The sequence below is a fragment of the Lynx canadensis genome, chromosome C2, assembly GCF_007474595.2.
Source record: "Lynx canadensis isolate LIC74 chromosome C2, mLynCan4.pri.v2, whole genome shotgun sequence".
Taxonomy (NCBI): domain Eukaryota; kingdom Metazoa; phylum Chordata; class Mammalia; order Carnivora; family Felidae; genus Lynx; species Lynx canadensis.
This window is the reverse complement of record NC_044311.2, coordinates 24471030-24484876: the sequence shown is the minus strand read 5'-3', so window position 1 is coordinate 24484876 and position 13847 is coordinate 24471030. Positions and strand designations below refer to the sequence as shown.

Genomic DNA, 13847 nt, shown 5'->3' with positions numbered 1-13847 from the left:
CTATTTTCAGAGTGACTACAGAAATACCACGACAACCCACTCTCCTTTGGCTTACAGTGAATACATTACAAGACTTTGAAGAGGAGAAATACGTTATAAAGCCTGTGACTAGAAGTAAAGATGAGGTTCCTGCCATCACTCTAATTATCTGGCACATTTCTGGGAAAGTAGTGAAGTCAAGGTACTAATCTTGGGTTACCCCCCTGCCTCCCATTCCCAGAAAAAATTATGGACGGACTCAGACAAAGCACGGCAGAGCTGGCAGGGCCTGACCTTCTTTTATTACCCCTCCTCACCTTTATATTACAGATCACAAAAGGAAGCCCATTTCAGAGGCCTGGTGGCCTGGCCATTGTCACAGAGCGAATTAAAAGATCTGGACTCCTCTGGACTCCTACCTAGAACTTTTTTCTAAACACAAAGATGCCTTCTTTCTGGATTTCCATAGCAGCCTTTGCTACTACCTGCTTCTGTTTATATCATTTACACAATCCTCTTTTTTTTTTTTTTTTTTTGGCCAAACACAAGCGTGTACTATATAACGGGAGGTTTCAACCCATCAGTCCTGCCTAAAACTGGCCAGGACCAGCACAATATACAGCCCCCGGGCCCCAACCTGCTGTCCTCGCCCTGCCTCATTTCTTACCTTGAGTTTAGGAACATGGTGGATGCAGGTGCGCCCAACTGTGGACTAGCTGTTCAAGAGAAGTGTGCTCTTTCTATGCTGATATAGAAGCACCCAGCCACAGGTGGATATTGAGTACTTAAAAGGTGGCTAGTGTGACGGAGGAACTGTATTTTTAACTTAAAGCCATTTAATCTCAATGAGTTTAAATTTAATTTTAGATAGACATCTGGCTAGTAGCTACTGTATTTAGACAATGCAGATATAGACCATACAAATAAAAATAGGGGCCCCAAGTACCAGTGAGGCACATGATGTGGGCTGGCTGACGAAAAGAATCTAGAGTCCTACAAGGTCCTGCCGTCTACTGCCATAGAGTTGAGGCAAGTTTACCAAAAAACTTCCAAACGAATGTGGCTCTTCCCATTCTACGGAATACAATTTTGCATCTGCCCTTTTCAGAGCTGCGGATAAGATTTGTGAATCGAATGGAAAGAACAGTACTAACCAACATGCTGGCAGGGAGTGAGGCACGTGCATTTCCAAAAAGGAAAAGCCCTACTGAAGCTCCTGATGGGGAAGGGCACTGAGCCACCTGCCCCAAGGCGGTGAGCGTGACCCTCGGCATTGTCCTCTGCACGTACTTTCGTGCTAAACGAAGAAGCAAAGCTCATTCCCAACTTAGGAATGAGCTGTGGCACAACCCACCACACACCAAGACGTGGTGACTACATCTCCAGAAAATGTCTCCAAAGCCCGCCTCGCACTGTTGCCCCAGCCTCTGGCCCTCTAACTGGAAGCTCATCAGCGGGGACGACATCCCATACCCTGAGCACCCTGAACACTTGGCAGAGCAGGCCCTCAGCTCACCTTTGGGAGGCAAGAGGGAAAACGCCTTCAGAACACCCCCACCTGGCCCACACGTTCCCGTCCAGAGCCAACCCCCCTCTGCCACCCTGGCCCCACAGGGTAAGAAAGTAAGTCCGCCAGTTCCAAGCCCTGACAGTCGTCCCAAGGCTTGAGACACAGGTTCCTAAGGAAAGATGTTGGGCCAGGACTTCCAGCCTGGTGGTTCCTGTATGAATCTAGACCAGATCCCCGGGCACTGGGGCACAAGGCTCCAGACATTTGGCTCTCTATGCGACCTGTTGCTTCATCTGGGATTTCTCTTGCCTTTCCTCCCGTGAAGGCAAGAGGACAGCACTGCTTCCCTAATTCTTCCTTCCTCAGATAAAACCTCTTTCAGGAATACAGGGTTTTTTTTGGTTTTTTTTTGTTTTTATAAACTGCTAACATCCTTGGGGAAGAAGCCATGGCAGGAATGAGCAAAGAAGAAAAGCCCTGCTATTTTCCCTTTTCCCACTTTTCTTCTTTTCCACTTAACCCTACAGAGGAACAGAGATGCAGAGAAGGCAGCTGTGGGGTCTCTGGGCACAGGATGGGTGGACTGTGTTTTAGAAGCACACACAGAGGCAGGTCTCTTGGATGCTGCACAGGAGTGTGGCCCTGCCAGAGCAAGGGCATATCCTATTTCGGGCCATCTACATCTCACGGCTGGCTCACCTTGAGTGTGCACATGGGTTCTGCTGGGGCAATGGCGGTAACAGGTAGGTTCTTACAAAATGAAAACTGGGAGTAACAATGGCAAAGTATAATCAAGAAGCTTTAAATTTAGCAAATTCATTAGTGCTTTTGAAAGGTCTTTTTCTGTAATATTTTTACACATTCAAATAAAAAAATCATGTTAAATTTTAAAACAACATTGTCAATTAAAAATAGTTGGGGGGTGAGCCTAAACTCAACCAAATTTGAATGAAGAAATGATTATTGAAAAACATCTGCTTAGGGAAGGAGAATTTGGAGGAACTAATCAAATTAAACTTGCAATGTTAATGCACTATTCATGTGGCTAAAAATGCAGACTAAATGCTCTATGAAAACTTTTTTTTTTAACGTTTATTCATTTTTTGAGACACAGAGAGACAGAGCATGAATGGGGGAAGGTCAGAGAGAGAGGGAGACACAGAATCGGAAACAGGCTCCAGGCTCTGAGCCATCAGCCCAGAGCCCGACGCGGGGCTCGAACCCACGGACCGCGAGATCGTGACCTGGCTGAAGTCGGACGCTTAACCGACTGCGCCACCCAGGCGCCCCTCATTCAGCTTTAAAAAGAAGTTTTCGGGGCGCCTGGGTGGCTCAGTCGGTTGGGCATCCGACTTCGGCTCAGGTCACGATCTCGCGGTCCGTGAGTTCGAGCCCCGCGTCGGGCTCTGTGCTGATGGCTCAGAGCCTGGAGCCTGTTTCCGATTCTGTGTCTCCCTCTCTCTCTGCCCCTCCCCCGTTCATGCTCTGTCTCTCTCTGTCCCAAAAATAAATAAACGTTGAAAAAAAATTAAAAAAAAAAAAAAAGCTGAATGAAATTAACCACACAAGCCTCTCTCTCCTTGAAAAGTATTCTTCAAACTAAAAAAATTCCCATTCTAACATATCATTTTGGTTTTTTCATCACAAAAATAATTTGTAAGTATCTGGATGCTCGGTTTTGAGAGACAGCCTTAGATGAGATTTTGCTAATGTTCATTTTTCAAGATGAAACTTTGTAAGCCATGAAAAAGTGTATTAGGGATTTTTAGTCCTGCCAGAGAAAGTATAGTGAGCAAGCATGGTGGAGCTAGAAGCCTACTGGATTGGAACAGAAGTTCTGGAAACGTGATGCCTGTTGAGCCTATGCGCCTCTGAGGCCTTCATTTTCTCACTGGTAAAATAAGCAGACAGGACTAAGCACAAGAGGAATTTCTTGGATTCTTTCTCACTGGAAAATTCTATGTTCCTATGTTAGAATAAATTATATACTATGTCGACACCTTGAGAGCAGGGGTCGGCAAACTATGGCCCATAAGCCAAATTTGGTCCGTGGCCTGTTTTTGTATGGCTCTCAAGCTGAGAATAGCTTATACATTTTTAAAGGTTGTAAAAACAAAGAAACAAACACACCAAATACAAAAACAAATACGTGACATAGACCACATGTCACCTACAACTCCTAAAATATTAATTAGCTGATCCTTTACAGGAAGACTTCGCTGACCTCTTTCCCTTAGAGGATGGACATTAATGAGAAGCCCTCCTCCACGAAGGCAAAAAAAAGGTCTAGCCAACTGAAGTACACTCAGGAGAGCACTGGGAAAGAATGAACAGCACTTCCTGTGCTAACGGGGAATTGGGGCGTCAGCTAGAGGTAACCAATAGCTGAGGCAGAGATCTGGCTTTCTAATGTCACACAATAGGACTGGTAGGAGGTTCAGGCCAAAGCTGCTGCATACAGGCATGTAGGTTGTATACTGAACAACTCTGGGAGATAACAGCCTAATTATTATCATTGTCAATGGTACCCCGTAGGGCACTAGGGTACGTAACTCGCACAGCTGTATACGGCACTTCTGGCTCAGGCCACCCGTGGTATTTCACAGCTGAACTTCACACACGGTAACTGGAAATGACTTTGGCAAAGTTTTCATTATTCCTTGCTTTGAAGAACTCTCGTGAATGTGCCCCCATCAAGTTCACGTGACACAGTTCATCAGAGCTCTTATACCTGCTTGGTGGCCCCAGGTGTTTGGTCGCTCTGGCCTTGGCCTTGGCCCTGGCCACTGGAGCAGTAGTGATCATCTGAGATGGTGATCTGCTCATTCTCCTCAGCTTCCAGCTGACTCTGGTTGAAACGCAGGGAACCTTTTAGAATGTCTTTGATCTATTTTTCAGAAAAGAAGAAAATAAATGAAAAAGGTGAATGGGTTTGTTTTGAAATGCTAGCTAAACCTCTAATACCTTTAAACTAGACTTATCATGGGCCATTTTTTAATAGGATGATGAATATATTACCACAAGAAAGGAATAACAGGAAAAAATCCAACTGTATCAAAGCCATGGACTTATTAATGACCAAGGAAAATTTCAGAGTCTTAATGGCCAGGCTCTCATGGGGTCAGACATGGGTGTCACATCCTGGGCAGTTATCTTAGAGCAGGAAGTGCCATTTGCCTACACACTCAGCCCCACTGAACGGCCCTTAGCTACTCAAGTGGCTGCACCCCAGCTGAACAGTTAATAACACAGGCAGACGGCTCTGAGAGCAGCACGCTCTTTTAACTAATGCGTATGTTCCACTCAGCCCTCCAAGGGTTGGGTGAGTGTGGTCCTTGTGGGTCTGAGGCCTGCCGTGGGTGGCTTGTGCTCCGAGGACAGCATGTGCTTACGGGTAAACAACTGAACATGCTGCCGGACCAGGCAACACCAGCTCTGGGTGAGGAACCAACTGAATGGCTTTGGTACGAGGAAGAAGCAAGGGTGAGAATGGAAAAGTAGCTTGGGCTACAAGCCAGTCAGACATAATCACTCTTAGGAGCACGAGGTGTGAAAAGGTGGCGGTTCAGGATGGGCTCTGTCTGGGAGGAAATGAGGGGCTGGGGGGATGTTGGCTCTAATACGTGCATGGTCCACCCTCCACCGGATCCCCTCCCCAACAAGCACTTAAAGATGGCCAGCAGGACACAAAGTCAGATCAATGGACATACCTGTTTTAATCCTGCCAGAGAAACCAGAATTTGATCTTCTTTTTCCAAATTTTCTTGTAATATCACATCTTGAATATTTACTGAAAATAGAAGAATGACATTTTATAACTAATGCCCTGAGTATAACTTATCTGCTGCCACATCATTACTTGCTTGGAAATGTTTCTGTCCAATCTCGTAGTAAGTATTTCCACCAAGGACGCTCTGCCAAAGTGCAGATGAGGCAGGTGTGGGGGGGAGCAGAGGGGAGCACCGAGCCCGGTGAGCACAGCCTTCCCACCGATGAGACACAAATGTGTTCTTATGATGACAAATGTGTCTTCACTTCTGCAGAGAGACCAGGGCACCTCCTGCTAACCTACAATGTGAACAGTCTAGAGCATTCATCCAGCCTCTAGGAGGAAGCGTTTCATTCTGAGCTTCCTACACCGCCTCATGGTTCCATCGGGTTAACTCAGCTCTGTCTCTGAAGACCAGGTCCTCCCAGGTGACTGAAGTCAGTAAAGACGCCGTCTTTAAAGATTTAAACAGTAAAGAATGTTGTAAACTCAACAAAATGGTGAGAATAAAAGAACAAACTCACGGCACCTCAGGTTGCCATCGGACATCACTGCCTATCGAGTCTGCCTGACTTCACCCGGGGTCTTCACAGGAGCTACTTCTCTACGTCCTCTAGGAGGCTCACCCTCCGTGTGAGAAGTCCTTCACCCAGGCCCGATTGGGGGGATCCAGCAAGTCAGCCGTGACCGCCAGGCTCAGCATCGCACTGAGCTGCACGGTCAACATGCAGAGGGCCTCGGGGCTCCCCCACGACACGCCTAAGGGACGCACACGGCCCTGTTGCTGGTGGGCCTGACTGAGCCGGGGTTCTCAGGAGAGAACAGGGGAGGAGGAAGAGCCCCCCCCACACCTTCCCCTACACCGGGGCTAGGCAGGAAAATGTGTGGGGTGAAGGGCAACTAAAACACACTTTAAAGAGGATACCAATATGCACACCAGTCGGAGAATCATGACAATAAGTAGGCTTACCCTCCACTAACATCTACTTGCTTATTTTGCGGCCTTAATCACACCTACTTATAAGCACGGGCCTTACAAGGCCCATGCTTAGTCACTCACTCAGTAGAGCGGTCTCAGTCTCGACTCGAGACTCCTCAGTTGTATGCCTGGCCCCCTACGGCCACCAGAGCTGTGTATCACTCCCTGCCGGCCCGCCCATGCCCCACTGCTAGCGGAGGCAGGGCCGGCACACTGCTCTCTTGGCCCTGGGGGGCTGGGCCCACATCCGTGCAGACCAGCTCTTCCTCACTGTTCAACTCGGGTCCCATGATGCCTCTTCAGAGCAGCCTTCCTGCCCATCCAAACTAAGGGAGCCCGGGTCACAGAGCCTCTGGCCGCTGCCACATCAGCTCTTTTCCTGTACTTTCACGAAGCACCTGTCACCATCTGGCATTCTCACATGCATTTGCTGGCGTGTCTATTGTCCACCTCCCCCAATGGAATACAAGCCCCAAGACTGTCTTGTTCAGGGCTATCCTCTAGGCCCTTGGCATGAGACCTACCTTTCAGGTACAGTGTAAGTCCTGACTGACTGACTGAACAAACGTGGGAAAACACTCTTGGAACTTGCATTTCAAAACACTGCTATGCTAAATATTTCCAAAAATATTTGCAGTTAAGGGAAAAGGCAATGACTGATACCGTCAACATGGGCCCAGCCTGACAGTTTGTTAGAATCTTCAATAGGAATAACTCTCTAACCCATGCTGACAAGTCCTCTCACACACCGCAGCAGAAAAACAGCAGCTTTTATTTATGCAGAAAACGTGACTGTAGTTTCTGGCTCATATAAAGGCCTGCTTCAAAACAAGAAAGCAAGATGAATGGGAATGGAATAATAGATATAATTAGAGAGTGAATGTTTCTGGTTTCCTTAAAAGCCTGTAACAATTTGTTCTCTCTCAACAGAAAAACAACGCAGAATCCACTCAACAAGACGTCAACGACAACCAACGGCAGGAAGCTGACAAGAAGCAGTTATGTAGGTCTGTCAGGGGGTTGAATATGGTCACTTCTGTTCTTACGAATGCCATGGTTTTCAGGCAGAGGTCTGAGGGTCTGCGGGCTGCACGTAGCAGCTGGGTAGTTTGGTGGGGCGGTAAGCTCTGCACACTGAGCCGCAGTGTGGGGCAGATGTCCCAGCTCCTGCTGTGTAAGCAGGGGCAGCAGGGGAATAACTCCGGGGCCCTGGGAGGAAGCTCAGCCAATGGATGCAGAGACATCTGGACATCTGGAAGAAGCACGGGAGGCTTCTTGGAGAGGAGGCCACTGGAGGCCGGATCAAGGGACCATGAAAAGAGGAAACGTGCAGAAAGCAAATGTGATGTATCCTGCTGCCCCAGCTCGATCTTCAGCTCCTGCCTGCCCCTTTGACGGTCTTCTGTGGAACATATCCTGAATCAAAAGGTTTGGCCAAAGTGCCCGGCTCCTGCCTCCAGTGTAATGTGGGGCCCGTGGTCAGCGGCAACACAGCCGAAGGCCTTTAGGGTCACAGGCTACAGGCTAGCAGGGCAATCAGTCAATGGCTCCAGTGGGGACAGAGACCAGTAACTATGCAGGAACCGATATCTCCTTAGAGGCGAGCAAAGACGCAGAGGGCACCCAGAGATCCTTCCTCAAAGACCAAAGAGACACGTGAGCCATCCTAGAGCCCTGACATCATCCTGGCAGGGAGAAGAGACAAAGCGGAGACACTCTAACTGGGGGCATTTGTTCAGCTGAGATGGCTAACTTGTAAGAGACAAAGTTGCCTTTAAGTGGCAGACTTAAGCCTTGGACTCTGCCACTGGTGGGAATGGACCTCCAGAGTGAGGTTTCTGTACCCCCGAGTTTAAATATATGATCTATCACCCCAGTACAGAAGTAGCGGTATCTACCTGACATCTTACAAAATCATACTGGCCATATTGCCTGAAAATCTCAGGAAGCAAGTGCTCCCAATGTGCCCTCCTGGACGCCACAAACCCATACATCTGAGCGGTGGTGGTGTTCGCAGTGGGCAGGCTGAAGAGGGGAGTGGCGGTGAAGGTGGAAGAGGAGAGGCCCCTTGTTTTTCATTGCAGGTCTAAGTGACAATGATGCCCCATGATCTAAAGGCCACTTTATCCCATGTGCTCTTGCTTGTTTAAAAGCATGAACAGCCAACAAGCCTAGGTGCCCCCTACGGTACCATCTCCTGGGTCTAGAGGTGGCAGAGCTGTGTGTGGGCCACCCCCCCAGCCCCACCCTCTACTCCTTCCTCACCAAGATCCTCACCAGATCACACTCAGGACAGCACCCTGCGGCCCTTCCCTCACAGCCGAGGTGGGTCATGTGACACAGCTTTGGCCAATGAGGTGTAAGTCCCCAGATGGAGCTTCTGGGAATCTCCTCATTGGGTCTGACTCAGTCTGTGGCTTTTGGGCCTTTACTCTTCCCACTTTCCCTGCTGAAATGCTGGCAGGAGCTCCACAAGTCAGCTTGCAAGGACTGTGGGCGATGAACCAGAGGAAGCCTGGGGCCCTGGGCACATCACGGAGTTGCTACACCTGCTTGGACTGCCCACCTCTGGGCTTCTTTTAGTTATGAAAAAAATAGTAATAACCTCCTGATGTGTTTATTCTACTGCTTTTGGGATTATGTTATTAGCAGCTCTATTAGTCTCAAGGTACTACAAACTGGGTGGTTTAAAACAACAGAGATTTGGGGCGTCTGGGTGGCTTAGTTGGTTGAGCATCCGACTTCGGCTCAGGTCATGATCTCACGGTCTGTGGGTTCGAACCCCGCTTCAGGCTCTCTGCTGAAACTCAGAGCCTGGAGCCTGCTTCAGATTCTGTGTCTCCCTCTCTCTCTGCCCCTCCCCCACTCTCTGTCTCTCAAAAATAAATAAATGTAAAAAAAATTTTTTTAAACAACAGAAATTTATTCTCAGTTCTGAAAGCTGTAAGTCTGGGGTCAAGGTGTCGGCAGGGCCGTGTCCCCTGGAAGTTCTAGGGAAGCACTCTTCTTTGCCTCTGGAGGTTGTTGACAATCCTTGGCATCCCTTGGCTTTGTCTCCATCATTACATGGCATTCTCTCTGTATGTTTGTGTTCAAAATCCCCTCTTTTAATAAGGACACCAGTCACTGGATTAATCAAGTCTTACCTCATCTCAACGTAATTATATCTTGTAAAGACCCTATTTACCCAAAGGTCACATTCACAAGTTCCAGATGGACATGGAATGGGGAGGAAACACTATTCGACCTGGTATGGCAGCTAAACTCTTCCCTGTTACACAGAATATAAGCCGTCCAGTTCCTTTACTGAAAGGGAGACGAGACAGCCCCACCAATCCTCTCCTGCACGCAGAATACAACTTCAAGTTCCAGGCTGGCTCTGGCCTGCTGTGCAGTGAGGCGAGCCAAGGGCACTCCCAGGGTGGGAGAAGAGCCCAGAGCCTTACTATCTTCAGCAGCATACCCTTTCCCAGAAACTTTTCAGCCTTATTTTTTTGGACAGGATCAAAGATCACCTTTTAGGATCTGATGAAAACCAAAACCTTCTGCCCTGAAAACCCGCACATGTATATAATGTTCATTTAATTTTAAGGATTAACCTCTGCTATAAAACCTCACTATAATTTAATTTTTTCATTTAATTTTCATGATAAGCTTCTGCTATAAAACCTCACTAGTCTCACTTTAAGGAATCCAGGGCACAGAAATCCAAATTAAAACAAAGGGCACCTCTGGAGACTTAAAATTTTTGAATGCAGGAATTTTGACTTTACTAACAACAAAGTACCGGCCATGTCAATCCTTTGCTGCATTAGTTCAACTATACATTGATTTAAGGTAGCATTTATGAGCATTCTATTAATATACAACTTCTCAGTAACAAATCTGCTTTCAGTTGCATCTACATGCAAAAATGGAAAAACATAATGATGTTTTCCTCATGCTTTAAAATAGTAAAATAGTAATGCAGTAATAGTAAAATAGTAAAATAGTAATGCACATTTTTCCTTATAGCAAGAGGCAGAATAAGTGATGAGATAAAGTCTCTTTCTTTTTGTTTCTGTGTAGAAGGAAGTTTATGTTCTTTGCAATCTCCTTCTACTTAAGTTTTATAAAGTATAAATGCTGGAGCACTGAAACTAAAGGGGGAAAATCTCACACAACTACTTCTGTGAGAATTACCCAAAAATCTCATCAACGTAAGAGTTACACAGTGACTCCACTGTATCTAAAGAGATGTCAACGTCACGGAAATAGATCTCTGACTGTAACAGGAGTGGAAGCGGCACACAAACTACTTTTTCAATTTCTTAAAAACCCTTTGTCTTCACTGCTAGAATAAACGTGTTTTCATTTGAACGGCTGGGACAAAAGGTAACGTAAGCTCATTAAGAAGGGGAGTGGAAAGGGGACAAAACAGAACTAATATCTATCTACAGTGGAGGTGGAACTTAGCTTCCTCATGCCGGAGGGTAATACCAGAACTTTTCTCAAAGGATTACGATGAAGAGTAAATACATAGCACAGTATGTTGCCCACCGTAGAAGATCAGGACGGTGTTTCTTTCATTTCGACATGGCCACGTTACCTCATCTGACTATCCCAACAACCATTCTAGATGAGGACTGTCATCCTATTACAGAAAAGGGAGCCAAGCTTAGCAATCCCCGGTCCATTATCTGAGGTCTCATGACAGGGAAGTGTACAGCAAGGACTAGATTCTACGTCATCTGGACTCCTCAGCTCCCCCACACTTCCATACACGGCACTGATGGAAGGGCCAGAGAGAGATATGAAGAGGCACAGGATGGGGTCTTGCCACTGACTCGATTGCCTTCTGATGTCAGTGCCCTTTATTTGGCGGTGGAACTGACCTAAGTGAGGCCAGCCGGCAGGACAGGAAGTCACCTACATGCAAAACAGACTGCTGTATCATTTCTGTCAGAACTTTCTGGAGCACTGGTCCTAGCATTAAACACCTTGAACTTTGATGACCTTAGGCAGAGATCTGTGTAAATCCATTGGTAATGGGGGCAATACGTATCTCAGAGGGTTGCTGGAGAGATTAGTTACATGGGATAACCAAAATGGTCCACTTCAAACACATTGGTCACTATTACTATTATTGGTCAGTATGTTTCCCTTTTCCATTACCTTAAATACCCATATAAGTGGATTCTGTTCTTTGTGGTTCTCTCATCTCTGATGGAGATTTAGCTACCTTGACCTCAGACAATCTCATATAAAGGACTGTCCAGACTCTAGGAAATATGCAGGCTGTTACAAAATAGAGGGGTCACATGTAGGGTTGATCTAGGGTCACATGTGTGCTCAGAGTGGTAGTGGTTTAAGAGGTGGTGATGGGTCAAGGAGGGGGGCAGACCTGTAATTTGTCACTACTGGGTTTGGCTGCACTGCTGACAAATGACAGAGTGTGTGCCATGGGTGTCCACATCTTGGGAGAAGGCGGGTTTAGTAGAAGACTACAGGTGTCAAATTCATCCTTTAACAGATCATTTGCATTTGCATGTCTCTGCAAATGCCATTCCGCTTCTAGAAAACCCTCCTAGTCTCCTTACAACAACACACCTTCCTTTTTCTTCAAAGTCCACCTTAAAACTGTGTTTAAGCATTGGCTGCCTATTAACAGTCTTCCCTCTGCAAGCATCCAGTTGTTAGACTCTCCCTTGCTTCATCTTTTACTCTTGGAACTGTAATCTTAAACTAGGCTCAGAGGCTAAAAGTCTTCTGAAACTGCACAGTTCTATGTGGCGAATCCTGGATGCAAGGTCCTTTGGTTCCCAATATGGTAGTCTGTTCACTATATCTGTATTACTTTAGGACCCCATGGGTCCCTGCCCATGTTTGTGAAATCACTGGTGCTCTGGGAGGACTGTGGTTTCATGTGAAGCTGTGTGTCACTTTAGGTATTTCTAACGAGGTATATTCTCCTTGGCTTGCTCTCTCTCCCTACTTTGAAGCTTTACACACGTCTTCCATTGAGCGCCGAGCTCAATTAGAATACCACTCCTCCACTTCACCCTACCCCAATCTACTTCTCCCAGGACGTATTTTTACATCAGAAAGCAGGTACTTCATAAATATTGGCTGAATGAACAACACAGGGCTTTCCTGCCAGCAAGCGAGCTGATTTTTATGTTCTGAGGAATAGACGTAGGTGAGATATTTCTCAGGTGAAAAATTAAGGGATATGAACATGATCAACCAGATCTCAGACTGAGAAATGGTAGGGGCAGATGAAGGGAAATAACTTTCACTGAGGATTTCTTAAGAGCTAAGTAAGGCACTTCATGCTCAATATTTTCTTAAAAAACAAAAGCAGACCGCACAGAAAATATAATCAAGGGTCCTATTTTGCATCGAGATGTCAGAATGAGTGAAGACCCTAAACTCAGCACTGGGAGAGGAGCATTTAGTTAGGAAAATCCAAGGGTAAGACTAGGCAAATATGTGTCCTGCATCTAACATTAGTTTTTGGTGACAATAAATAGTTCTCAAGTAAACAGAGTACTTGGCAGAGTTAGAAATCTTTACTCATCTCTACCCCTTGGCATATTATTCTCTTAGGATTTACCACCCTGCCAGCCAGGGAATGTCATGGAAGTATGACTCCTCACAGCAAAATCTATCATATTCATGATATGGGTCACCCCATATCTGAGGGTCAACCAGAAAAAACACTTTACATATATTTTTAAACTTAAAAGGTCTCTAAGCTCTAGTAATGGTTAGATGCCTTTTGCAGAAGACATGCTTCTAAAAATAAACGCAGAAACACGGCCAGGACTAAAAGGAAATTTCCTTTACTAAAAGGAAATACCCTAGGGTTCTGCCATTGGACCCTCTCATTTGGAAGCAATGAGAGAGGAGGGCAATTTGACCAAGATTGTCCTCCAATCACATCATTTAGTCAAATAAGATCCCGTGAACTAGGTTTAAGATGGAAATACTTCTTTTGGTGAATTTGAGGCCATGGAAGTTTTCCTGACAGGAGGAAAGTCAGTAGTCAAAGTTGAGTACTACTACTCAGTAGGGATTTAAACATGGCCCAAGGCAATGAACATTAGCCTTCTTAACTTGGGTTTCACTTTCCCTGCTCACAAGCTCTATGCTTAGTGTGAGATGCTTATGGTGGCCGCAGAGTCCTTGAGCTTTCAAGCAATCAGCAGCAAGCCTGTTTCCACAAGATAGGGTGGACAAGTCTTTTGCCTGTTGAGTCATTAGCTGGAGACGGCTGGGATTGGAGGACAGAGAGGCAGCCTGGTATGGAGGGCTGTGAATGGGCTATGCAGTCAGACAGTTTGAGAAAGATGAAGGATTTGGAAACTTTATTTTTAAAAAGACAGAGAAGGAAAGATATTCAGTGTGGGTTCCTCCTGTGGAAAAACACATGGGAAAATGGGAGACAGCCAGCAAGTGGAAAGCAAAATGATGGAAGATGGGACAGTCTATACTGAAGCCATGGGATCAGAGTTGTGGTATCTTAGCCTGGGAAAGGGTAAGACAGTGTATAGTTTGCAGAGTTTTTCTAAATAGGCACAGGGTTGGTACAAGTTAGATTTTGACCAATTGTTCCAAGTCTTGTGATA

General features: G+C 46.2%; 1 protein-coding gene across 7 annotated transcripts in view; it reads right to left on the bottom strand.

Moving 5' to 3' along the window:
- The window catches only part of TBC1D5 (TBC1 domain family member 5), a 550248-nt gene that overhangs the window by 5992 nt on the left and 530409 nt on the right, over positions 1–13847 (bottom strand). For all 7 annotated transcript variants that reach the window (XM_032594665.1, XM_030328643.1, XM_030328649.1 and 4 more), the window contains 2 exons: positions 5200–5279; positions 4221–4376 (listed from right to left, as the gene is read on the bottom strand). In XM_032594665.1, coding sequence (XP_032450556.1) covers positions 4221–4376; positions 5200–5279 — 236 coding nt within the window. The remainder of the gene's footprint in view (positions 1–4220; positions 4377–5199; positions 5280–13847) is intronic.